The sequence below is a fragment of the Aulonocara stuartgranti genome, assembly GCF_965226115.1.
Source record: "Aulonocara stuartgranti genome assembly, chromosome: 13".
In the NCBI taxonomy this organism is placed as follows: domain Eukaryota; kingdom Metazoa; phylum Chordata; class Actinopteri; order Cichliformes; family Cichlidae; genus Aulonocara; species Aulonocara stuartgranti.
The window spans coordinates 34,624,578-34,648,994 of record NC_138949.1 but is presented as its reverse complement, the minus strand read 5'-3'; the positions used below and the strand labels follow the sequence as shown (position 1 = coordinate 34,648,994).

The 24,417-nt window shown below is 45.6% G+C and overlaps 1 protein-coding gene across 2 annotated transcripts; it reads right to left on the bottom strand.

Moving 5' to 3' along the window:
* Positions 1-1,540: 1,540 nt before the first annotated feature.
* On the bottom strand, positions 1,541-24,272 carry LOC309720021 (uncharacterized protein). 2 transcript variants are annotated; one of them, XM_082556546.1, is made up of 21 exons: positions 23,284-24,272; positions 23,100-23,150; positions 22,626-22,846; positions 21,977-22,019; positions 21,740-21,865; positions 21,544-21,648; positions 17,528-17,746; positions 17,232-17,378; positions 16,915-17,154; positions 16,226-16,444; positions 16,005-16,151; positions 15,699-15,932; positions 15,125-15,304; positions 14,789-15,043; positions 14,539-14,643; positions 14,294-14,431; positions 13,565-13,672; positions 13,334-13,365; positions 10,846-13,201; positions 10,510-10,621; positions 1,541-2,750 (listed from the first exon to the last, which is right to left on the bottom strand). In XM_082556546.1, exons 1-21 carry the CDS (start codon positions 23,938-23,940, stop codon positions 2,134-2,136), a joined length of 6,312 nt encoding a protein of 2,103 aa, XP_082412672.1. In that variant the 5' UTR covers positions 23,941-24,272; the 3' UTR covers positions 1,541-2,133. The 2 variants fall into 2 exon arrangements, with proteins under 2 accessions (XP_082412672.1, XP_082412673.1); XM_082556547.1 differs by lacking the exon at positions 1,541-2,750 and adding an exon at positions 10,058-10,368.
* Between the last annotated feature and the right edge of the window lie 145 nt (positions 24,273-24,417).

Below are 24,417 nucleotides of genomic sequence, written 5' to 3'. Positions count from 1 at the left end.
AACCTAGTCAGTTTTGAAGATTAACAAAGACTAACACTGAGCAGTGCTGGTTTTCTAACACTGGAAAATAACTCAAAATGTTAGAAATAGTCCAGCGCCTGTGGCACGTGTGTGTGTGTGTGTGTGTATATGTATGTATGTATATATATGAACGTCTACAGGAGGTGGAAGAAAGATTTCTGTGAGATTCTGAGTGTCCCCTCCTCTCCATTTCTATCCAGGTGAAGGCAGGAATCCCACCAGGAGAAACAGGAGAGGATGAGCGCAAGCGTCCAAAGTTTCTGCTCAGAACGGTTCACCTGCTGAGTCCTTGACTCACCTAGAGTGTCTTTATTGGCCGAAACCTGCAAAGAAACCAGAAACTCACCTGGTCAGCTCAGACAGGTACCACACGAGATGAAAGCTTGAGTGCAGAACAAACTGCATGTCTGTCACGTCTGAAATGTTACGACTCAAACATCAGAGCTCTAAACTCTGACCGGTGTCATCGATCCATCCCTTCACATTCACTCTGCGCACAGCGGGGACGAGTTTAACGACTGTCGTCTCAGATGTTAAGAAAAGGAGAGTTTGGATCTACTGCACTCAGTCGAGTCTTTCTAGTTTCAGGGATGAAGCTCTTCGTCTCTCCAGTTTCCTGACCTCACAGTATCATTCTTTTAACTCAGTCATTAACTTACAAACACAGAGACATCAGAAAGCTGCAAACCCACAACACACACAACCCCTAAGAACATCAAATCATTCTGAGCTTCATTTTTCTAACAAGGACTATTTGGGTATCAGTGACCTCTCAATGTGCATAAATATGTTTTTGGCTTTGTTCTCTTTCCTGAGCAGGTGATAAGAGACCATCTTCAGTTACAAACTGCTTAAATGGAACATTTAAAGACCAAACTCTCACTTTCCAACTCAACATATGAATAGATCAGAATGAGCAGGAAGCTGAAATGAAAGGATAGACGTGTGTTCATTAAATGAAAGCGATCACTTTTCAGAGCTTCTGTGGCTGCACAGGAAACACACACACATTAACCTACCTTACTGTTTTCACAGGTGTGTTATGTAGAATTCGACATCCACAGGAGATCCCTGCTCCTAAATGTTGCACAGCTTGCTCCACCAGCACTAACCAATAAATGATCATTACTTATGGTCACCTATCAATAAACATGCATCAGGAGCCCAGCAGCACCTTCAGAGGGTCACACTGCTCTGACCTATGACCTTTGAGCTTGAAATTCTCACAATGACATGAAAAAACCCTTTTTAAACAGATTTGATTGTTTTAAGGTCTGAGGTCGTCCCAGATGAAATGACCTTTTTTCAAAAAGCAAAACAAAACAACTAATTTCTGTTTAATTCACTGTCTGAAACCACAACCGTTCACACAGGAAGTCCCGCCCACAGTCACCTGATTCAGAGCAGCTTTGACCTTTAAACAAAGACATTGAAGAGAAAACAAAACAAAAACAGGTGAAAAAAAAGCTGTTTTACACTTGGAACAAAGCAGTAACTTATATGACAGATACACAGATACTCTGATTCAGGTTTCTTTAATGCTTCTCTGACTAAAACAATCAGCATCCTTTCATTTCTGTCTCAGTTATCAAAGACCAGATGTGAATGCCGGCCTTCATCTACATAATTATTAATAACAAAATGGTTCTTCTCCATCCTCCGCTCTGATAATATTGCGGATGAAGATGTCACCGAAGCTTCTGACAACTCCCACATATTCACAGATCATTGTTTTAGACGAGACATTTATCACAAAGACCAGACTGAATCAGTGTTTATTTCATTTTCAGAACACAAACACAAAGCAGTTTAAATCATGAACATGCTTTTTGCTTAAATCAAATGTAGGTTTAACAGCTCCATGCATGAGAAAAATGTCTCTGCATACCTGCTGCATAACATTAAGTCGTAATGGCTGAAAATGAGCTGACATTCATGAATACAGTGAATTATTATTACCATAAGATGTGAGATATGCTACACAGTAAGCTAAAACAGTTTCATTAGTCAGGAGGTGGTCTGTGCAGATACAGAGTTGGTGAAAAACTGCCTAGCTATCCTCAGAAATAAACCTAAAAAAAAAAAGAAAGAAAGAAATGAATGTGAAACCTCTCAGCTCTTCTCAGAGGCGGCGTTCACCTCCATCTCCCACTTCTCCAGGAGGTCCTGCAGGTTCAAATTGAAAACATCGATGCCCTTTTGGGAAAGGTGTACACCATCGACCCGGTATAGACCTGTGTTTGCGCCACAGCGGATGTTATCGTGGGTCAGAGAGGTGCCACCCAACTCTGAGATGATATTTTGGATCCGGCGATTTACCGTAGTGCGGACCAAATCGACCTCGTGGCTGTCCACTGAGTGGCGCCACACCCTTCGAGGGAGGATATTGGACCACACAAGGACGCACTGTGGGAAGATGCTCCTCATAGACGTCAAGTCCTTCTTGACGGAGGCTAGCAGGTCTGTGGGGCTGTCGGTGCTCAGGTCATTCCCCCCCAGGTGCAGGATAAGGACATCTGGGTTGGGCCAGGTGACCTTCAGCTGGTGGAGCTGCGGCAGCAGCTGAGACCATGTCATGCCCTGGGTGCCCTTCCACCAGACGGTCACCTTGCCAGGGTCCATGCCCAGCTGCATACCTACCTCCGGAGACTTGGCACGTGACTCGGCCCAATACACCAGTGAATGACCGACGATCCAAACGTTCCTGGGCTCACTGCTGACTTGTTTACCTGGAAATTTCAACAGGATATACTTGTAAGTGCCAGAGCCTTATGGAACATCTTCACAAGCTGAACCCACATCACATTTAGCATCAAATCCCAAAGCTAAGACTACTCCATCTTCAAGCTGGTTTCACAAAGTTCTTTTAGACCAAAGCATCAGGTCAACTTTAATTAGTGCAAAATTATAATTTTAAAACGTCCAGAAGAGATTTTACAGTGCTTGGACACTTGTGACGGGTGACAGCTGAATTAAAGGTCCATCGACCTTTGTGAAACAAGCAACCTTAATACAGGTGACATCACATAGGATTATCTGTGCAATATTCACCCTCTCAACTTCATTTGTAGATGAGGTTCCATTTTGCTTCATTGTGCTTACTTGGTGCATTATTAAACCTTTTCTTTGTCGTATTTGCTGAAGCTTTCTAGCTCAATACATCAGTGACTATATAAATTACTGAAGTGATAATTACCATTTCAGGAAAGTTAAGTGTTAAGCCAAAAGAAAACCTACCATTTACAGGTTTGTGATAAATTAGTATCTACATCTTCAGACTCATGACTTTATTGATATGTTTATATTTTAAAAATGTACTTTTGACTATATTACAGCAATCAAAACTATCAGCCTGATTAATCAAGAGACCAAAATGATTACCTACCTTCGCCATCAAGACATTAAATAAATCTGCTGTTTTTATTTTAAACCTCTTTAAAATCTAATGTATGCAAAGCTGTTTGCGACCGTTGCTGTAGCAGCTTTTATATCCCTAGCTAATAACTCAGTCCCAAATAACATCTCATTTCTTAAACATTTCATTTTTACAGATAATACTGATGCACAAAGAACACTATCAGCTTCATTCTAAGGCCGTTTTACTCCGAGGTTGCTTCAGAGACCAATATTTCATGTGGGGAAAGGAAATGGAGCTTAAGCTCAAAAAAGCCCAACGAGGGCAGACAAATGGGAATGTGGAACCCCAACTACACTCGCTTGACTGTCATTGGGGGTTACGGCCAGTGTTTCAGGGCTTATAGCACAGTCGAGTCATAGCCAGGTAACCGAAACAATATCTGGGAGAAAAATTCTCTTTCCATAAACTTTTTATCATTTACAATCCAACCACCAATGGTGACACGTTTAAACAAAGCTGAAATCTCTATTGGAGATCACATTTCAGCCAGTATGAAGTTCTTCTTCTCTCCACGTGGAACACTAATGGCTGAATCTGCAGGCAGTGTCCAAGGCTTCAAAATGGCCTTAAAGTGGTCCATTTTTTTTGTATGATCAGGGCACGCATTTACATCTGATCATTACTACTGAAACTATTGGTGGATATTTAACAGCTTGACTAGAGTGTGGGATTTAGTCATTGAGAGTACCTTAAAACTACAAAGATGAAGTTAGTGAGGGGGTGGATCCAAAGAAAGAGTCATTTAAGTGTGGGTCATATCTTTAGAAAGTGCAAGGCGTAGGCCTATCTAGTATAACCCTCTGTTCACATTATGCCCTGTTGTTAGATTATTTGAGAGATTTTCTCCATTTCCATTTCCCAATTCCATATTGGACCTCATTATTTCACTGACATCTAAACCAAACTGGTCTAAACTGGAAGTCCAACCTGTGAAACCTCACAGGTCTGCAACGTGAATAGAAGTTACCTGAGCACATGTTTAAAGGCAGAGATGAGACCTGTTGTGTGTGGAGTCACACTGGATGTAAATGCGTCAAAGTGTGAGCTGTGACAGACGACCTACTGCCGTTTGGAAGATGGAAGTCCAAAGGTTTGAAGTTCAACCACTTCCTGTGACACGGCCATGTTTGTGGCACAGAAAATAAATACAGAACCCAAAAGGTGCGGATAAAGATATCTATACGACCATCAGGCAGGATTATCAGCAGTGCGTCAGTCCCAGCTTCAAAAGGAGTTCTCTGTTAGCTTTCTGAGCTAACATTGGTATTACCGGTAAGACAAGCAAGAAAAGTAAAACGTCCCTATCATATAACAAAAGCTGGATGGCTTAAAATATTGGTTTTACAACTCTTGAAATCTAATTTTACATTCAAACATAAGAGTATCAGATTGTGCTACATGATACTGATGCTCTACCAAAGAAACGGTGATCTCTAGCTGAGACTAGTGTCACAGACCAACAGGTACAATCCCAACCATGTAATCAAGTTAAACAACCCCCCTCCCAAAAAAAAAAAAACCCAAAACAAAAACTTTGCACATTTTATATAAAGGATAATTTAAATTGATCTCTTAAATTGAAACACAATGCTATGCTGCCTTAAACAAGTTTTAAAAGTATTCTATGATCAGAAGCAATATTTGTACTGAGGGCAGTGGACCCATTCTGCTACTCCATATCGGAATATATAACTGATGTTCTTATTAAATGTGACTAACTTTCACATAATGTTATAAGTCTAACTAAAAGTCATCCAAAAACTCTGACTGAACCATCCCTTTATGTTTTGTCTTCTTTCAAGAGACAGCCAATCAGGAGAAAGTGGCTTTTATATAAGGTGGCCTTCAAGAGGCAGGAGCTCTTCAGGCGAGTATAAAGACTTAGTCACAGGATACAAATACAGAGCTGGAAATTAGCAGAATAGGTCCACTTCAAGCTAATGACACCTGCGTAATGAAGCCTATGGTAACAAGATGGGTAATCTAATGAGATTAATATGGACGTTATATACCTGGAGTAAATTTTCCAAATGAAACAGGACAAATTTATCTGGACACAATGCTCTTCATCATACTTGCTACTCTTTTGTGACATTCAAAGAAGCCTATAAAACACAAAATCTTGTATCTAAGATTGAAATCAAGCAGATGTGAAATAATGTAGTTAGCAGTCCAAACAAGTCTACTCTGGAACAAAAGTCACATCCTTAATGAGTAACCTCTCTTATCTCTCATTAGGTACCAAATTAGTTCTAAAATATTAGATAACCAAACATTTTTACCTGCGGTGGAATTAAACAACCTTCTCAAGGAAGCTTTCCTGATTCACGAGCTCTTCCAGTTAAGTATTAAATCTGGCTGGATAAAAATAACTATTCCCGAGTTCCTTTTACTGTAAATGAATAAGGAAGGCTTTACTTGTTGGTGCCCGGATTACGAGTAGTCTCCTGGATCTTCTTCTGCACACTTTTCAGTTCGATGCAAATGGAAATGAGCAAACTTGACTTACCCTGAGTATTTCATTAGGACTGGACTCAAGAACTTCAAATCAAACACAAAAAAATCTTGTGCAAACAATTATGTAAAAACTAAAGACTAAATGCCTAGAAAAGTAGACTTGTTAGCAATAATCAACCAAATTATAATTACCGCTTAAAACAATCAGAAAAGAAGCTGTTTCAAGATGGAACAAACGCTCATTAAAAGATGGCAAAGCATTCGTGACCGCGAGACATTTTGGCTTAAGAGAGCAGAGTTCATAAGAACCTGTAGCTTAGCATTTCCAATATACTTCCAATGCGAAAATGGACACAGTCTGAGATCTGCTGTATTTAAGGTACTGTCATCGTTAATGAGCTACAGCTGACATAGTTTCTAACACTATCTGCAGGAAACATTTTCTCACTTCAGTCAAATGTCCGTTTTGACATCCTTAAGCTCGGACAGTATATATCAGTAACATGCATAGATGGCTGATATATACCTAACATTAGCTGTATAACGGCTAACTACACACAAAATGACAGCTCTAGACAACTTCTTAGCATTGCATGCATTTGGGCAGACGGGGCTCAGAGTATGGGGCTGGACTACTTCATTCGACGCTAATTCATGTACGCCCAACTTATTCCTGTACTGACGCTCCCTCATTATGATACAACCCTAGATCTTGGATCTAGGCAGTTCTGATAAGACTGAGACCTCGACTACTTAACCTTGAATTTTAGACTAAATAAAGAAAAGAATAGTAGCTACCCAAGATTTTGATAAGACAGAGCAACCAAATATAGATAGGAATGAGTCAATCTATGAATTTTGGGATGGTCTTTATCATGGTCTTCCTCCTGGTGAGCTGAATCAACATACTGAGTTTATTAAATGAAAGCAGGTATCAGGAAAAACATAAAACCATTCAAAGCTTAGAAATGGGATATTATACTAGCTGTTCAGTGTTTACACTCAGTGGTCACAATTTCAGTACACCTCTCAGTATTTGGTACTGTGTTGAGGCTGAGAGGCCCGATACAGGATCTACTGGCTGTTTGGGGCTCAAATCAGGATTTGCCTTCGCTGTCTCCTGGAATTCCCTCTTTGGATTGGAGATGTGATCCTTCATCCAAAATTATTATAGACCTTTATTTTAGGACGACCCAGAGGTAAAACCAGCATACAAGCAGTCAGCAAATACCATTTAGCAAAAGAATATACTGTCCACAAGGTACCTGTGGACAGCTACAGGTACCTTGGTGTTCATCTGAACAATAGACTGGACTGGACTCATAACTCAGACGCCCTCTACAGGAAAGGGCAGAGCAGGCTGTACCTGCTGCGGAGACTCAGGTCGTTTGAGTGAAGGGCCCACTCCTGAAGACCTTCTATGACTCTGTTGTGGCTTCTGCTATCTTTTATGGCGTGGTCTGCTGGGGCGGCAGCATCTCTGCTGGGGACAGGAAGAGACTGAACAGGGTGATCCAAAGGGCCAGCTCTGTTCTAGGATGCCCTCTGGACCCAGTGGAGGTGGTGAGTGACAGGAGAACGGCGGCTAAGCTGTCATCCCTGATGGACAACATCTCCCACCCCATGCAGCAGACTGTGACAGCACTGAGCAGCTCCTTCAGTGGGAGACTGCGGCACCCACGGTGTGGGACGGAGAGATTTCGCAGGTCTTTCCTCCCCACTGCTGTCAGACTCCATAATAAAGACTTTAACTGATCAAGCACACACATCCATACATATGCAATAATACTAAGTGCAATAATCCTTTCTGTCATCGTTGTATTTTTACTCAGTTGTATATAGTATTTGTATTCTATTTTTATCTTATTGTATATTTATTTTATTCTACTGTATATAGTATTTTATTTTATTCTATTCTGTACAGCTGTGTACTGTATTTATTCTTATTGTATTCTAATTTTTGCCTCATAACTTTTGCACTGTCCACTTCCTGCTGTGACAAAACAAATTTCCCACGTGTGGGACTAATAAAGGTTATCTTATCTTATACCTTCTGAATTACATGTACCGTATTTTCACGACCATAAGGCGCACTTAAAAGTCTTAGATTTTCTTCAAAAAGTGCGGCGCGCCCTATAGCGCAGTGCGCCCTGTGTGTTGTAAGGAGGACGTAGTAGAGAACACCATGAGAACGCTAAAGGGTGAAGTGTGGGCGTTGATCGTATATACCGGACAATCGCACATACCTGTATAAAAGGACAGGTATATGCATTATGTGGAACATCGTTGTTTTAACAACCCTGAAAATGGCAAAGAGACACGCTTACGAAGCACAGTTTAAACTGAAGGCCATCAGCTATGCGGAGGAACATGGAAATCGAGCAACGGCGAGAGAATTTAAGATTAACGAATTGATGGTTCGAGCAAAGAGCGAGCGGGAGAAGCGTTTCGACGGTCACCATTCGGCTAAAAGCAGTTTCACTAGCTGAAGAGATGAACATTGAACATTTCCAAGGAGGTCCGTCTTGGTGCTTTCGTTTTATGAAACGGTGCCATTTTTCCATCCGGACCAGGACTACGGTAGCGCAGCAACTTCCAGCGGATTATAAGGAAAAGCTGGCCATCTTCCGCTCCTACTGCAGCAAACACATCGGCGACAAAAACATCCAGCCCAGCCACATCACAAACATGGACGAGGTGCCGCTCACTTTTGACATCCCGGTGAGTCACACTGTGGAGAAGAAGGGGACCAGCACGGTAGCGATACGCACAACGGGGCACGAAAAGTCTTCTTTTACTGTTGTGCTTGGCTGCCATGCTAATGGACAGAAACTGCCGCCTATGGTGATTTTTAAGCGAAAGACTTTGCCTAAAGAGAAGTTTCCAGCAGAAATCATCATTAAGGCAAATGAAAAGGGCTGGATGGATGAGGAAATGATGAAAGAGTGGCTGAGGGAGGTGTATGTAAGGAGACCAGGTGGTTTTTCCACGCATCACCATCGCTCTTAATCTGTGACTCTATGCGTGCCCATCTCACAGACGATGTGAAAAAACTAGTGAAGCAAATGAACTGTGAGCTTGCTGTCATTCAGGAGGCCTGACAAAGGAGCTCCAACCGCTGGGCATCGGTGTGAACCGCCCGTTCAAAGTAAGGCTGCGAGCGGCCTGGGAGCGATGGATGACCGATGGGGACCACAGTTTCACCAAGAGTGGAAGGCAGCGCCGGGCGAGTTACGCCACAATTTGCCAATGGATTGTAGATGCTTGGGCTAACATGTCTGCTGGCACTGTTGTTCGAGCTTTCGCAAAAGCCGGCATCATTTCCAAGGAGCCGCACGGCACGGAAAGTGACTGACAGTGAAGAAAGTGAACCTGGCATGTTTGATGGAGATTTAGCGCAGCTGTTCAATTCAGACACAGAGGATGAGGACTTCGATGGGTTTGATTGATGATAAAAATGTGAGTACCAAACTTTGTTTTGCTCCTGCTTTATTTTTAAATATGCACACTTGTATGCTTGTGTGTTGTTGATGATGACGATTACTGGTAATAAAAATGTGAGTAAGGTACCGAACTCAGGTTTGCTCCCGCTTTATTTTTAAATACGCATACGGTACTTGTATGCGCCCTATGATCCAGTGCGCCTTATGTGTGTGTTAAATACAGTAATGGCACACATAACTGAGACTGCGCCTTTTAGTACAGAGCGTCTTATGGTCGTGAAGATACGGTAGGTATGAATGACCACTGAGTGCAAGTAAATCTAAGCTGAATATGGTGCTAGCTTTCCAAAACATGATCACTCTGCCTACCTGTCTAGTTATCAATGTGGGTTGATGCTAAAAACTGTCAGGTTCTGGACTGGTACTGAATGTTTGGTCATACAGTGTAATTACACTCAAAACAAAGTCTATATTCCAATGGAAGAGACCAAACGCATTATTTTGCGGAATTCAGATCGCAGCTGGTGGCTTCTCTCGATCATTGGATGAACCACCAGACTCAGTAAACGGGAGCAGAAGAACACACAATTGTATATATATGTGTGTGTGTGTGTGTATATATATATATATATATATATATATATATATATATATATATATATATATATGTGTGTGTATATATATATATATATATATATATATATATATATATATATATATATATATATATATATATATATATATATATATATGCATGCGTACACACACATATATCTGACTCTACTGTGTAGGAATCTATAAGATGGCAGGGCCACCTAGGTGAAGAGACGTGACTGTATCTTAGCAATAGATAGGTCTCTCTTCAATAGGGCGTACCTGGCTAGCAAGGCTTGGGTAGTTACATGTTTTCAATTTCAGAGAAAGCAAAGCAATACTTCCTTGATGTTATCTTCTGAATGTTTTACCACGTGGCTGGGCTTCTCACTAAAACCTGCTTTTGTTTTTTTGTTTTTTGAATACTCAAAGTACCTGTCAAGTGAAATAAAAAGAAACCATGAAAATAATATACATTGTATTCAGTGGAAAATATATTTGTCATTCAAATACCTGCAAGTGAAAGGTTTCTAGTTAGGATGAAATATCTTATTTTAAAAACAGAGGTTCTGATACCTGACGAGATCAGCAAGCCATCCTTACTGGTCTCCCCTTGCTTCTTACGGGCTAGCATCTCCTTGAACTCCTGTTCTCTCTTTTCCAAAAGTCTCTGGTTGTACAAATCCAGCTGCAACATAAATATAAATACCTTCTGTCAAGACTTCCACCATGATGCAGTTGATCTTATCGTTCTTTTAACATTTCCTGGGTTTCTAACTCTCAAGTGCACAAGTTATCTGGAAACATACGATCTAAGGAAAGAACCAATCCAAAAAACAGACGTTCTGCAGTACATTTATTTTATCTCTCGTGCAGTAAAATATCTGATAGTCTAGTAGTGCCGAACTCTACCTTCTCCTTCTGCTTGAGCTTTATGTCATCTTCTGTCTCTACTAATGGGGGCTCTGTGGGTAAACTGAACTGGACAGATTTGACTGGTTTGGCTGGTGACTGAACAGCTAGAGATTTCACGGTCTCAATGACCTTCAGGCATCTCGCCACTGTTGTAGAGATAGCAGAGTGGTCAGTGCTTACAGGACTTGAAGATGTCAGTGTTGGTGATGGTGGTAGTACCACAGTAGTGATTAAAGGTTGCGTAGGACTGGTGGTCCCAAGGGGAGGTGCTTTGTCTGGCACTTCAATAAAAGGCAAGACTGATTGATTGGAGGGTGGAGAGAAAGGAGGCTGTCCAGGATGACGTCGTGGTGGAGGTCCAGGAGGCGGTCCCGGAGGAGGCTGTCCTGGCCGCCGTGGAGGGGGTCCAGGTGGAGGTCCAGGAGGTTGTCCCAGTGTTTGGAATTGTGTACCAGCTGCAGGAGGAGTTTGAGTGACCATGCTGGATGTGGACGTCTGCGTTGGCAAAATCTCAGCGGTGACGCCAAGTGGCCAGTTGAATGGTGGTGTTGGATGTCGGTAGTGAGCAGGTGGAGGCCCAGAAGGGGGTTTTGGAGAAGGAGTGGTGGTGGCTGTGCTCCCCATCGTTTTGGTAAGACTCTGTAGCTGTTGTGCCTTCTTAAATGCTTCTAACTCTTGCTGGTCCAGGAAATCTTCATATTCAGACACGTTAGTTTTCTGTCTGCTGAGCGGCTCCAAACTGGAGGATCTGACAGGCGAGTGGGAATGGATGCGATCCGATTCCAGGGAACCGGTTCTGGTTGTCCGAAGTTCTTCCCGTGGAGCCGATGAAGTGTCTCTCTCCGTGGAAGATCTCGGGCTAAAGACTTTCTCCTGGGCTTGGCTGGCTAGTTTAGAGACCTCTCCTGTGCTCAGCTTCAAGCCAATAGTACGAAGTAGACTCTGGATCTTGTCATAGGGTTCTGTCTTTGGATCCTCATTTGTTTTCTCAACAGAGGAACGTTTAGGGCTCGGTGGTCTCTTTTGCCCTTCTTGGGCTAGACTAATGCTTGGTGGCTCTTGAGCCAGCCCCACAATTCGAGAGAAACCCTTACCATCCTGAAGAGCCCGCTCATGAGGCAGAAGGTCATCATTAACATGAACTGGTCCCAAATTCTTTTCAGCATCCACCTTTCGGTTAAGCATATCAAGGAAACGGTCCAGGGGTGGTTTCTCAGTTGGAGGAGACAAGCGTGACTTCTTCTCCTTTAGTTTGGGAGAAGGGCTTCTAGGAGGTGAGTCTATGGGCGAAGGGGGTCTGAATGAGGTCTGGCATGAGGATGTGGCAGCACTATGGGACAAAGGCGGGTGAGTCGAAGCTGTGTGAGCTTTGCCAGCGTGAGAAGGGGGCGAGAGGCCACGAGGTTCTGGAGAGTGGCTTCGTTTGGCTGGGGGATATGGATCGTAAGGTCGGTCCACATACGCCGGGTCATAGTAGCGATCATCGTAGGGTTCATCATAAACATCGTATCGATCAGTGTAGCGGCGGCTGGTAGATGGCGGGCCACCATAGGGAGATTCACTATAGAGGTGACTTTCATAAGAGCGGTCACTGTATGGACGGTCACCATACTGATCTGCGTATGGCCGAGTGGCATACGGGTCACTGTAGGACCTGTCTTGGTAAGCACTATATGGGCGGTCATAATAAACATCGTCGTAAGGAGGACGGTGGAGATATTCTGGTCCATCTGGTCGTTTCTTTAAGATGGAACGGACCGGTTTGTACTCGGCGAGGGGAACGGCGATCCTACCGTGGTCGTAGTCAATGCAGGTCCTCTGTCCAGGTTCCAGTCCTCTTGGGTCCACCAGCGACTTTTTGTAGGCGATCATTTCATTCAGCTCCTCCAGTTCCCGCTTCTTCCTTGCCAGCTCGTCATCCACAATTCCACCTCGCCTAGGAGGAGGGCTCAGTTCCCTCCTCCTCTTGTGATTTTCTTCATGGTCTCTGTTTGTTTTACTCCTTCTCTTGCTGGCCCGGTCTTTGCTCCTCTCCCTGCTTCGGCTCCTGCTGGAGCTCTTGCTCCGGCTGCGACTCCTGCTCCTGCTCTTGGAGCGGCTTCGGGTGCGCTTGTGTAATCTCTCTCGGCTTCGCCTCTGCCTGCTGCTCCGGTGTTCACGTTCGACGCTGGAGCTGCATCTCTTTTTGATACGTCCAAACTGGTCTCTGGAGGGACTTCTGCTCCGACTCCTGCTCTGACTCCTGCTGTATCTACGCCTTGTGGCGCTGTAATCCTTCTTGTTAGTCTTACTGTCCTGTGCTCTGAGATTTTTCACCACTGCCTTCAGCTTCTCTGCCTCTGGTTTTTCCTTCCTGAGGAAGTTACAGGGAGGTTGTTCTTAATAAGTTTTACAACTTTTCCGAGATACAAAAAGAAATATGGCATTTATTCAGAGCCAAACGTATTTACATGAAGAGTGGTAACATTTTGAATGTATAACTTACTCTTCGGTAGCTTTTGTCAGCTTGATGGTCATCTGCCAAAAAAGAGTTATGACAAATTCATTAGAATGATGACGATTTTGCATTCTTCGCAAAAGATTTCTTACAGTTTGAAGGAAAGTTTGGAAGACTCCATAAAAATGATGGCATAAATTACCAACAGAACTAATGAGAGTTTGCCCACCATGCACCTCCACACTGGACTAATGTAAACATAAATCAGGTCATCCTCACCTTTCCTTTGTTTGCACCGACACCACCAAGTTTCCTCACTGGGAGGAAAACGCTCTCTGTGTAACGTTTTATCCTAATGGCCTGGACTCCCCCGTCTGCTGTTTCATGCTTGAAAGAAATGACAAACATCATTTTAATCGGAAATGTCACCAGGCGCGTCCAAACGCGTGATTTCCTCACGTTTGAGCTTGAAGCGTTAAATCTAACACCAACATCAAGAGAAAAAACAGAGAGGTCTGCAGAGGAAAACTCCGAGACTGGACTAAACAGATGAAAACAAGATGTTCTTGAAGACGTTCCCCTCATTTCATTTTAAAAGTTCGGTTGCTACCAACCAGAAAGCCTCAGCACTTCCTGTCTTGTTTCTCTGCCAGCAGTTTGACGAGTTGTTCCGGAATATCATTTAGCTGCCTCTCAAGTGGATCCCTGATCCACTGGTTGGATAAACTCCACCTCCTCTGCAGCTAGTAGTCCTCGTTCTACTCGGCACACCACGGAGGCTTTCCAGGAAGAGCCTGGACCAGCTGGAGGCGGAGTCTGTCCGTGAGATGAGGGATTCACCGGAAAGGCAGCCAACTATTTTTCAGTAAGAGCAGTTTGTGTGCTTGTGTGACCTCCACAGATCACCTTGTGGTAGTTCCATTTAGAAATGTTTGGACCCTCCTCTGGAGTTTACCTGACATCCGGTAACCTTTCCCTCCACCCCGAGAACCCAGCAAGGGGACTCACCGGGACGATGCTAAACTCAACCTTCTCGTTCAACTCCAGCTTCTTCTTCTCGATCACCTCAGACATGTGGAAGAAGAGCTGGGGGTTCTGAGTGCACTTGATGAGCCCGGAGTCCTCCAAGAACTCGATCACGATGCCCTGGTTGGAAAAGCAGCAGAGACCTGGACTCAGACCCTAAGAACCAAACTGAGGCCTTGTTCTGTTTTTGACTCTGAGGCTGGGAGTAACCGGACGTCAAGTCTTACGTGCTGACGCTGTTCAGTAGATTCTTCAAAGGAGTCGTGGAGAATTTCCACGCAAGTCGCCCGCTCCTCTTTGGTCTCCCGATGGGTTGCGATGTTAAAGCGCACCTGTGCAGGCGAGACACAGTTCAGGATCAGGTTCAAAAGAAGCAAACGTTCTGTAGATGCTGAACTCTGAGACCTTATTTGCGTTTATTTTGCAAATAAACGCGGCTGGTCTGAAACATAGAAGAAGAAAGTCCAGCGTCCTCACCTTGTCACCATCGAGCATGGTGGCAGTGGTCAGGAGGTCTTTGGGGCCAAAGGTCAGCTGTTTCTGTTGGCCGTCGATGGTCATCACCAGCCGGCCCACCTCTACGTCCGATTTGGTTTTGACTTCAGCAACAGGAGGCTTTTCCTTCGTTACCTCCTCATATGTCTTCTCCTTCTTCAGCTCCAGTGTTACCTCCTGTCCTCCCTGCACCTCTCCCTTCTCTCCCTCCTCCATTTTCTCCACTTTTATTTGCACCTGAAAGAAAACAACAAACTGAGTGTTTTCTTTTCGTTTTTCAGGGAAATTGCCGTTTCCACAGAGCTTTTGAAGTTGTACCTGTCCAGCATCGGCAGCTCCTTGCTCCTCCTCAGTCGCCTCCTCTTTCTCCTCGAGCTCCTTCTTTATTGTCTTGGGAGGGTGTCTGGGAATTGATTTGAGGATGGTGCCTTCAAATCGCTCCTTGCTGATGTCGTCCAGCGTGTCGGGGTCTCTCATTGTGAAGCCGAGCGGCGTCCACTGCAGAATGTCAGGACAGCGAGCGTTCAGAAACAGTTCAGAGTTTTATATTTGTGGCTCGTGATATTTTTGTGAAGATAAACGGACACAGTCAAAAAAAAAAAAAAAAAAAAAAAAAAAAAAAACAGTTTAATGCACTTTTATGAAAAAATAAAATGACAATAAGAAGCTCTGATTGGCGAGTCATGACTCCCTGATTTCATTCAATAACCATTAGTGGCTTGAACGCTCAGGACCCGCCCACTTTGCAACGCTAATGATATTATTATTGAGCTGTTGGCGTGGGGCGCCCTCTGTTGGCTGTTGTGGGTTTCTTTGCTATAAAAGAGCTGCAAAATGTGACGTCGCAGCCTGAACTCAGCGCCTCTAACAACCCGAGCAACTCTTTCCTCACCTTGTCTTTGGCAGCTGCCAGTGCTGCAGCCACCTCCTCCTTCTTCTTCCGCTCCAGCTCCCTCTCACACTCCTCCTCCTCCTCTCTCTTCTTGCTCTTTTCCTCCTTCCTCTTCTTCCTTTCTTCCTCCTCTTTCTTCCTCTCCTCTTCATCCCGTTTCTTCTGCTCGTATAAGATCGGGTCCTCGATCTTCTTCGTCCTCCTCAGCCTGATGGCCCTTGTGTTCGATTTCACCTGTGGAGACAAAACGATGGATCAAACCCGCCCCCTCTCTGCAGCTCGCTCCCGTTTGGTTTGCGCACTCACCTGGATGGTCGTGAACTCCACCTCTTTCTGGACGTCGTCACCGTTGAACTCTGTATCGCTGAAGTTCTCGCAAACGTCAAAGGGAAGCTCGCCGTGCTTCTCCGACTTTAGGATGCCGACCTCTGGCCCCAGCGAGGTGATGATGCCCTGAAAGACAGCGGCTCTTGAGAGACCAGAAGCAAAACGGAGGAGGCGGGTCATCAGTGTGCGTGCTGCGTTACCAGCTCTCGCTCCTCTTTGGTGTATTTGAAGGTGAACGGGACTTTGGGTTTGATGTTGGCCGCTCTCCTCTTCCTCGTCACTGTGTCGATCAGCAGGTTGATCAGCACGTGGTCGTTCTTCAGAAGCGTGACGCCGCAGTCTCGATCGTCGAAGGTCACGTTGGTCCTGACGGTGCCGATGTTGGCGTGGACCTGGCCCGGGTAACCAGGCATGCCGGACTGGAGGCATGGGAGAGGAGCTTATTAAATAAACATGTTAACGGCCTGGCTTAAAGTCTGCTTACTTCTCCTGTGTAACAACCGTTTCTCTAGCTCACCTGTTTAAATTGGATTAAGTCTTACAGTTTTGCATGATTAGGGGCGTGGCCTGTTTGACTGACAGGTGGATCCTTCACCTGAACTGGACATGTGGGGCGTGTTTGTGCTGTTGGAGCCGTTTTAATGAGGTCACTGTACTAAAAGACTGTCTGAGGGGGCGGAGCAAGAGTTTGGCTCCACAGTGAGATTCTGGGACTGTGATTGGATGTTGCCGAGTGCCGATTTGAAGATGTTAATAATTTTCATTTAACACTGTTTGAAGTCAATTAGTGACATCTGCTGGTCAATAATAATAAAACATTAGTTACCGTCTCGGTTTCCCGTTTGTCTCATCTCATTTTAAAACTGTTAAAGTTTGAGTTCAGGGTCACCTTGGGTTCGATGATAGTCTGGCTGACGATGCCCTCGTACAGCTCCGTGTCCAGCACCATGTTGGGTCCGATCTCCTGCTTGGTCCTGGTTCTGATTGGCTTGGTGAAGCAGTCTTTGCTGGTGTCGTTTTCTGTCTTATCCTCCTCGTCGCCGCCGGCGGTAGCAGTGGCGGTGCAAAGGGCCAGGAGGAGGGGCTCCTTCACCCGCTGGATCCTGACGGCTCGTTTTCCCGCTCTCAGCTGACGGTAAGAGCAGAGAAATGTTTGAAACAGTCCAGTCAATGGCGCCGACAGCCACTCTCAGCTAACGGCCTCACCTGGATGATGGTAAACTCCACCTCCTCGTTGATGTCCTCCTGCGTGAACTCGACGTCGCTGAAGTTCTCTTTGGTTTCAAAGGCGAGCTCCGTGTCGTCCTGCCTCTTGATGACGCCTTCTGTCTCCTTCAGGCTGACGATGACGCCCTGTCGCCCGCAGATGAGCGGAAAAAGTAAAACCATCAGACAGAGAAGCCGATTTGAGAACGTGAGCAATCAGATATTTCTCGTTTGAGGATAGACAGCGGAGAGGTTTCACCGCACGAGCACCGCCGGCAGGCGAGGATTGGCCTGACCTTCTCTCTGATCTCCTTGGTGTGGCTGAAGGTCGCCGGGATTTTGGGCTTGATGTTGGTGGCTCTGGTCTTCTCTGTGATGATGTCGGTCAGCAGGTTGATGAGCACCTGGTCGTTCTTCAGCAGCGTCACCGTGCTATCCTTCCTGTCGAAAGGCAGGTTCCTCCTCACGGGCCCGATGGTCACGTACACCTGACCTGGGTACTGACGCTCGCCGGGCTGCACGGCAACAGCACGTGGAAACGTGGAGGAGAGGAAGTAGAAACAGAGACATGAAAAAGCTTTAAAAAGGAGCTAAAACATTTAATCTCTTTGTTACAGTTTTCTGGTCTTACTGAATAAAACCTGAATAAACTAAACGCAGCTGAACCGAATAAACAAAAAACACAACAGAAATGTGAGAAATGAGAACATGAAGACAAACACACCAAACACAAACTGACAAAATTAACCACACAACTTATTACGACGCTTCTTTTCTCCTTTAGCTTTTTAATTTTGACAGATGAATAAATCAGAAAATTCAGACTGAATTTAAAAACAAATGAAGAGTTTCTTGTAAATCTAATGGTACTAAGGTGGCTACATGCACTGGTTTAATTTTCACTGATGCAGCAGATCTATTTTGAAAAGCAGGCTCAGTCCCTGCAGCTTTCAGTCATCTCAACTTTCAATAAGCATGAAAAGTCATTAAACTGGGACAGAAAATGACTGTAGAAGGATTTTTAAACACTTTCAATGTTGTTAAAGATGTTGACTGGCCGAGGATGTTATTTAAGGACCAGAGAAGGTCTTAGAGATGTTCAATAGTTTGATTGGCCAATCACAGACAAACTGAGGCCTGCGGCTTCCTTGGACACGCTCTCAATTTAACAGATACAGAATATTAAGAAATTATGTTAGTAAATTAAATAAATCCAACAAAAGACGTTATTACAAAAAAAGATTAAAAAGATCCTAACTGAGGTTTGGGCAGGAGAGCTAAATCAGTGCATCACTGTATACGTAGACACATCCTTCCTGACTACACCCGCTAATATCTGTGTGTTTATTTTAAGTTTGTACTCTAAGAAAAGGGATGGATCCACAGAAATAAATCATGCAGACAGAGCTGGTATGAATATAACTGAACGTCTTAAAATTAATGAGATAGAACCCATCAGGTGCTGATAACCTGAGGTCATTACAAACAGCAGCTGATGTGATAACGTCAGTCTGTCCTCTGGGTGGAATAACTTCTTACAGAGGAGCCAAAAGAGTTTCACTCGCTCTGAGTAGATGATAGAAGAACAGTCGATGAACACATCAGTGAACACTGTAGGACTGCGGCCTCACAGAGAACAGATGATCAGAGATGGTAAATGGTCTGTATTTGTATAGCGCTTTACTTAGTCCCTAAGGACCCCAAAGCACTTTGCACTACAACCAGTCATCCACCCATTCACACACTGGTGATGGCAGCTACATTGTAGCCACAGCCACCCTGGGGCGCACTGACAGAGGCGAGGCTGCCGGACACTGGCGCCACCGGGCCCTCTGACCACCACCAGTAGGCAACGGGTGAAGTGTCTTGCCCAAGGACACAACGACCGAGACTGTCCGAGCCGGGACTCGAACCTTCTGATTACAAGACGAACTCCCAACTCTTGAGCCACGATCGCCCCAGATAGTCGTTAGAGCTGAGTGTTTGATTCAACTCGATCATGAAATCTTATTGGATACATTAAATTGTTATGGTTTTGAAAAGTCTGCTGTTGAATGAGTTAAGAGTTGTTTACTGCATCGTTTAATGCGAGTAACTCTGACACTTGTGGTGTTCCTCAGGGCCGTAGCCTGGGGCCACTTTTATTTTCTGTCTTTACAAACGATTTGCGTTTTGCTTTGGACAGCTCCACCTCTGCGCTACGAACCTCTGCTATTGAAGAAGCTAACAGGGATCTTAATAAACACATAATGAAGCTCACTGAGAGAAGGCCGAGGGTTTGCAGCAAAGCAAAGGGCAGCTAACTTTGAGGAATCTAAAACAAAACAGATTTATCAGTTTCTTCTTTGCTACATGAGTCCAAATAACCTGCTTCATACATCTGACGCTTCAGTGAGAATCTACAAAGTAGAAAGTTGTAAAAATAAAGAGAAACTATTCAATGAAGAGGTGTGTACAAACCTTGTATATATATCAAAAACATTTAACTGACTGTTAATTTCATGTATGTATCAAAATGTATTTAATGCTGAATTTGGCAGTTTGGGTCGATACAACTTTATTTATATGGCACATTTAAAACCGAAGCTACACCAAAGTGCTTCACAACAAGGTTAAAACATAAGATATAAGATAAAAGGCTATAACAGAGTACAAACCCCCCCCAAAAGTAAAGTAAACAAGTAAATAAGAAATAAAACATTAGAGCACAGTTTAGAAGATAAAATTACTGGGTATTCATAAATATAAGGTGGGGGTATTTATACAGCGGAACATTAGTAGAAGATAAATAACATAAGGTTGATGTGCACTAACTGAAAACACTCGGTCAAACAGGTACGTTTTTAACTGAGATTTAAATGAATAGATGGAATCGGAGGTCTGTAATTTGCAAGGTCGTTATGATCAAGATTACTTTTTTTAGAACAGGCTGTACTACCGCATGTTTAAAGACTGTCGGGATGCAGCCGGAGGACAGTGATGAAATCATTAAGGATAGGACACTGGGCCCAATTACATCAAAACCATCCTTGACAAAGCGAGATGGGAGGATATCACGAACAGAGTCAGTATTTCTCAGTTGATCGCTTATACGCTTAAGAGTGGGATGTGACACCAGCTCAAACTGATGAAAAGTCGATGGGCATCCTGAGGTAGGGGCGGGGCTCCCCACTATGAGGTGTAAGGCTTTTAAAGATCTAATTTTATCTGTGAAGTAATTTAAAAATTGTTCACAGAGAGTTGGGGGAGCGCCCACGGCACTTTGGGACAAGGATTTACCACTGAATTAAAGATTTTAAATAACATTCGGGGGTTGTGAGTACTGGTAGCAATAATGTCTGATAGAAAAGCTGCTTTAGCCATTTTAGTGCCATTTTGAAATTCTGAGCGGCTCATATGTAGTATGTCAAAGGAAACTTGGAGCCTGTCTTTCTTCCATCCCCTCTCGGCTTGGTGGAAAGCACGACATAAGGCACGTGTAGGGTCATTTAGCCAAATTTGAGAGTGAGTTCTGGGACGTTTCACCTTAACAGGGGCAACGGCCTCAAGGATATGAGAGCATGTAGATATCAGAGAATTAGCATAATCACAGTCGTAAGAGATACAGAACAATTACAGATGCTGCAGAGTCAAAGGCCGCAGAGAAGTTAGCCACGGTATCGGGGTTGATTATATGCACCAGGCGTCGGGGCCGTCATAGTGTAGCTTTGATTTGCATAGGTCAACTTCAAACATAACTGGGAAATGGTCCGAAATCCCAGTATGTCAATGTTCTTAATACAAACATCCAGGCCACACGAAAGAAGGGGTAGGTTCATTTACCCACTGAAACAGGCTAAAAGTGTCAATAACAGCGAGAAAATCCTTGGCTAGCGGATCACCCTTGCAGCAGATATGAGTATTAAAATCACCAATAATAAGAGCACAGTCATAGCTTAAGAGGAGAGATCCTAAAAGATCAGCAAAGTCAGCAATAAAAGTCTTATTGTATTTCGGTGGTCGGTAGACCAAACATATTGTCGGGGGGGCAGCCAGCTCCAAAAGTTGAACTTCAAAACTGGGGTAGGTAGGGGAGGGCAGATGCCGCACTATATGTTTAATAACTGAGGCTAGACCTCCGCCTTTACCAGTGGGTCTGGGTGAACTAAAAAAGACAGTCAGGAGGGCGTAGCTCAGCGAAGGAGAGCGACTCCCCAGGACGAATCCAGGTCTCCGTCAGAAACAATGCGTCCAGCCCAGAGGTGAGGAAAAAGCTTTCAATAATGCAATAACTAAATGTATAAAACAAAGCAGCGCGGTTTCTCGAACTCACCTGAGGCTCCATGATTGGCTGACAGACAACGGCCTCGTAGATCTCAGGGTCCAGGTTCTCGGTCCCGCCCGGCGCCACCTTCACGTCGGTCGCTATCGAGCTGTTCTGCTCAGAAACAGGAAGTGACAGAAGACCAGGTTTACAGAGAGAACTCATCCACGCCGCGCGAGTAACAGGCGGCGAGCCGGCGCCTCACCTTCTCCTTGCAGGCAGTGAAGTGAACTCTGACCCCGGCCGTCATGGCTTTAGGATTTCCAAAGAAGGCGTCGAAGCTGAAGTTGAACTTCTCCAGGTCTTCACGCATGATGTAACCGAACGTTGGCTGCAGGTCAAACACAGAAAAAGACGAAGATTCATACAGGTGAGCGGGTAAACAGGTGAGCGGGTAAACAGGTGAGCGGGTAAACAGGTGAGGGTCAGACGGAATTCTCACCCCGATGAAGGAGATGATCCCTGTGGACCTGCCTGGAGGAGGCCTGCAGACAGAGAGCAGTTTAAACAGCAGCTACAGGAAGTGATGTCACATTTACAGCACAGGTGTTAAAGGGAGGGGGGGCACGGTGCCCGTGTCGGTACAGAGATCAAAGCTGCTGAAACGAGCCGACCTCCACACTGACGTGACTGAATCTGTGAATTCCACAAACACACCGCTCACTGCTCCCACGAGCCGGCGTTCCACGTGGGAACTTTCATTTCTAAACTGAAATGAAAGCTTCTGTGCTGCCTGCTGGTTCTACAGATGCCCCACAGGTGTCAGCATAAATAAATCATTTATTAAATAAACAAAGAGAATACATTTGATGTATTTGTGGGTAGTCTGAGCACCACCACGTGAGCAGGGTTAGTTCCGCTATACTGAGAGAAGACGGACGTCTCCACCACCGAGCTGGTCGCAGTCTGCTTTTGATTTTAGGTGAACTGTCCCTTTAAAGAGGAGTGCAGTACCTGTGTGAGTCACACAAACACAGCCGCCAGCTCACAGGCGGAGGCAGCTGTTCAGCAGCAGCTCCAATGCTCTAAGGTAAAATTAGAGTTTACGTGAATGCAGTCTGGTGGGAGTGATTTTTGCCAACTGTACTTACTTTTCAAATGTGCGTTTTCCCAGCAGCCCCAGAGCTTTACTGATTGTGCTGACCTCAGGTTTAGGTGTCGGGGCAGGAGTGGTGGGGGCGGTGGGAGCAGCAGCGGCGGTGGGGGCGGGCTCAGCAGCAGGCATTTTTTTGGCCACAGCCGGGTCCTCAGCGGGCTTTTTAGCCTCAGATGATGTTGACTCCGTAGCCGGAGCTGAAATCAGAGCTTTGATCTAACAAAGAAAAAAAAGAAACCAGCAGGAGTCTTTACTGAGCGCGTTCAGTAACAGCCTCAGACACATCCTGCACACTTTTACATTTTAGTGACATCTGAACATTTTCAAAGTGTTCTGCAGTTTGTGACATGCTCCGAGACAACGAGCCAGGAACACCTGGCGAAGGTTCAACAGCCATCACTGTATCACCAACATCTGTCACACAGCTGCAGGTTAGAGCACGGCTCTGTCCTCGGGGATCAGGACTCACCCACTCGGGCTGGTCAGGTGGAGGGTTGGGCATGGGCTCTTCCACCACAGGCTGAAACCAGACAAACATTCACTTATTCTGACATAAACTGCGCTTTTATCACAGCTAACACACAATAATCAATAATCGGTGATCGATATCTGTGACTGAGGCAGTGTTTGTGTGGACTCTGCTGAGCTCTCACCTCTCCTGTCCAGCCGGGCGGAGGGTAGGCTGGTGGGTATCCAAAGGGAGGTATGCAGCTTGGGGGTACAAAGGCTGCGGGGTCCGGGGGAGGCATCCCAACCGTAGGCACAGGGGGAATCCCAGCTGGGACCACAGGGGGGGGCACAGGGGGAACCACAGGGGGGGCGACAGGGGGTATGGGTGCAGGAGGGATGGGCTCGGGGCCCCATGGTTCAGGGGGACCCTCCGGATCCCAGCCAGGATGACCCCATCCTGGCGGAGGGAGAGGCCGGTCGGGTCCCCTCCAGTCAGCCTCTGGGTGTAGGGGTCTCCAGTAATCAGCACGACGGTCCCAGTCCCAGTCCTCCGGTCCCCAGCCAGGGGGAGGAGGTCCCCGTGGATCCCAGTCAGGGGGTGGGGGTCCTCGGCCGTGCCAGTCTGGGAGTGGCGGTCCTCTTGGACCCCAGTCCGGAGGCAGCGGTCCCCTTGGATCCCAGTCCGGGGGCGGCGGTCCTCTGGGGCCCCATGCACCATGAGGAGGCGGCCCTCTCGGACCCCATCCTCTGGGCGGCGGAGGGCCTATCAGGTCCCAGTCATCGGGCGGCGGAGGCCATCCACCAGGCGGTGGAGGGCCCCAGCCCCCAGGAGGTGGAGGTCCCCAGCCAGGGGGACCCATGTCAGGCGGATGTCCGTGTTCACTGAAGGGTGTAGCGGGAGGTGGGCAAGGGTCTGCGGCAGCGCCGGAGCCCCGAGACGGCGAGGAGGCTAGGCTAAGCTAAGCTAAGTTAGTAGCGGGGTTAGCCGGCTAATCAACCAACACCGCCAAGCTCACCGGAGGGTCCCGCTGTTAGCGCTCCTTTTCAGGGTAAAAGCCGATCATCTGACGCGGCAGTGCGGAGAACTTTCTTCAGATATTTTCAGCGGAAAGTGAAACAATCACAGCCGAACTTCAGGCTTCCTCCGCTGCTCTGCGCTCCAACTGACCGCGGGACATTTTACCGCCCCCTACTGCCAGGAGGACGAAACTTCAACTACTGCTTCTGCTGCTGTCGGAAAAATCCCCGTTTGTCCTTCATGTATGTATCAATTTATAATTGATTAGAATAAGATCGCCTCCAAAGTATTCTTATTTATCAGATCCCAGAGCACCTTC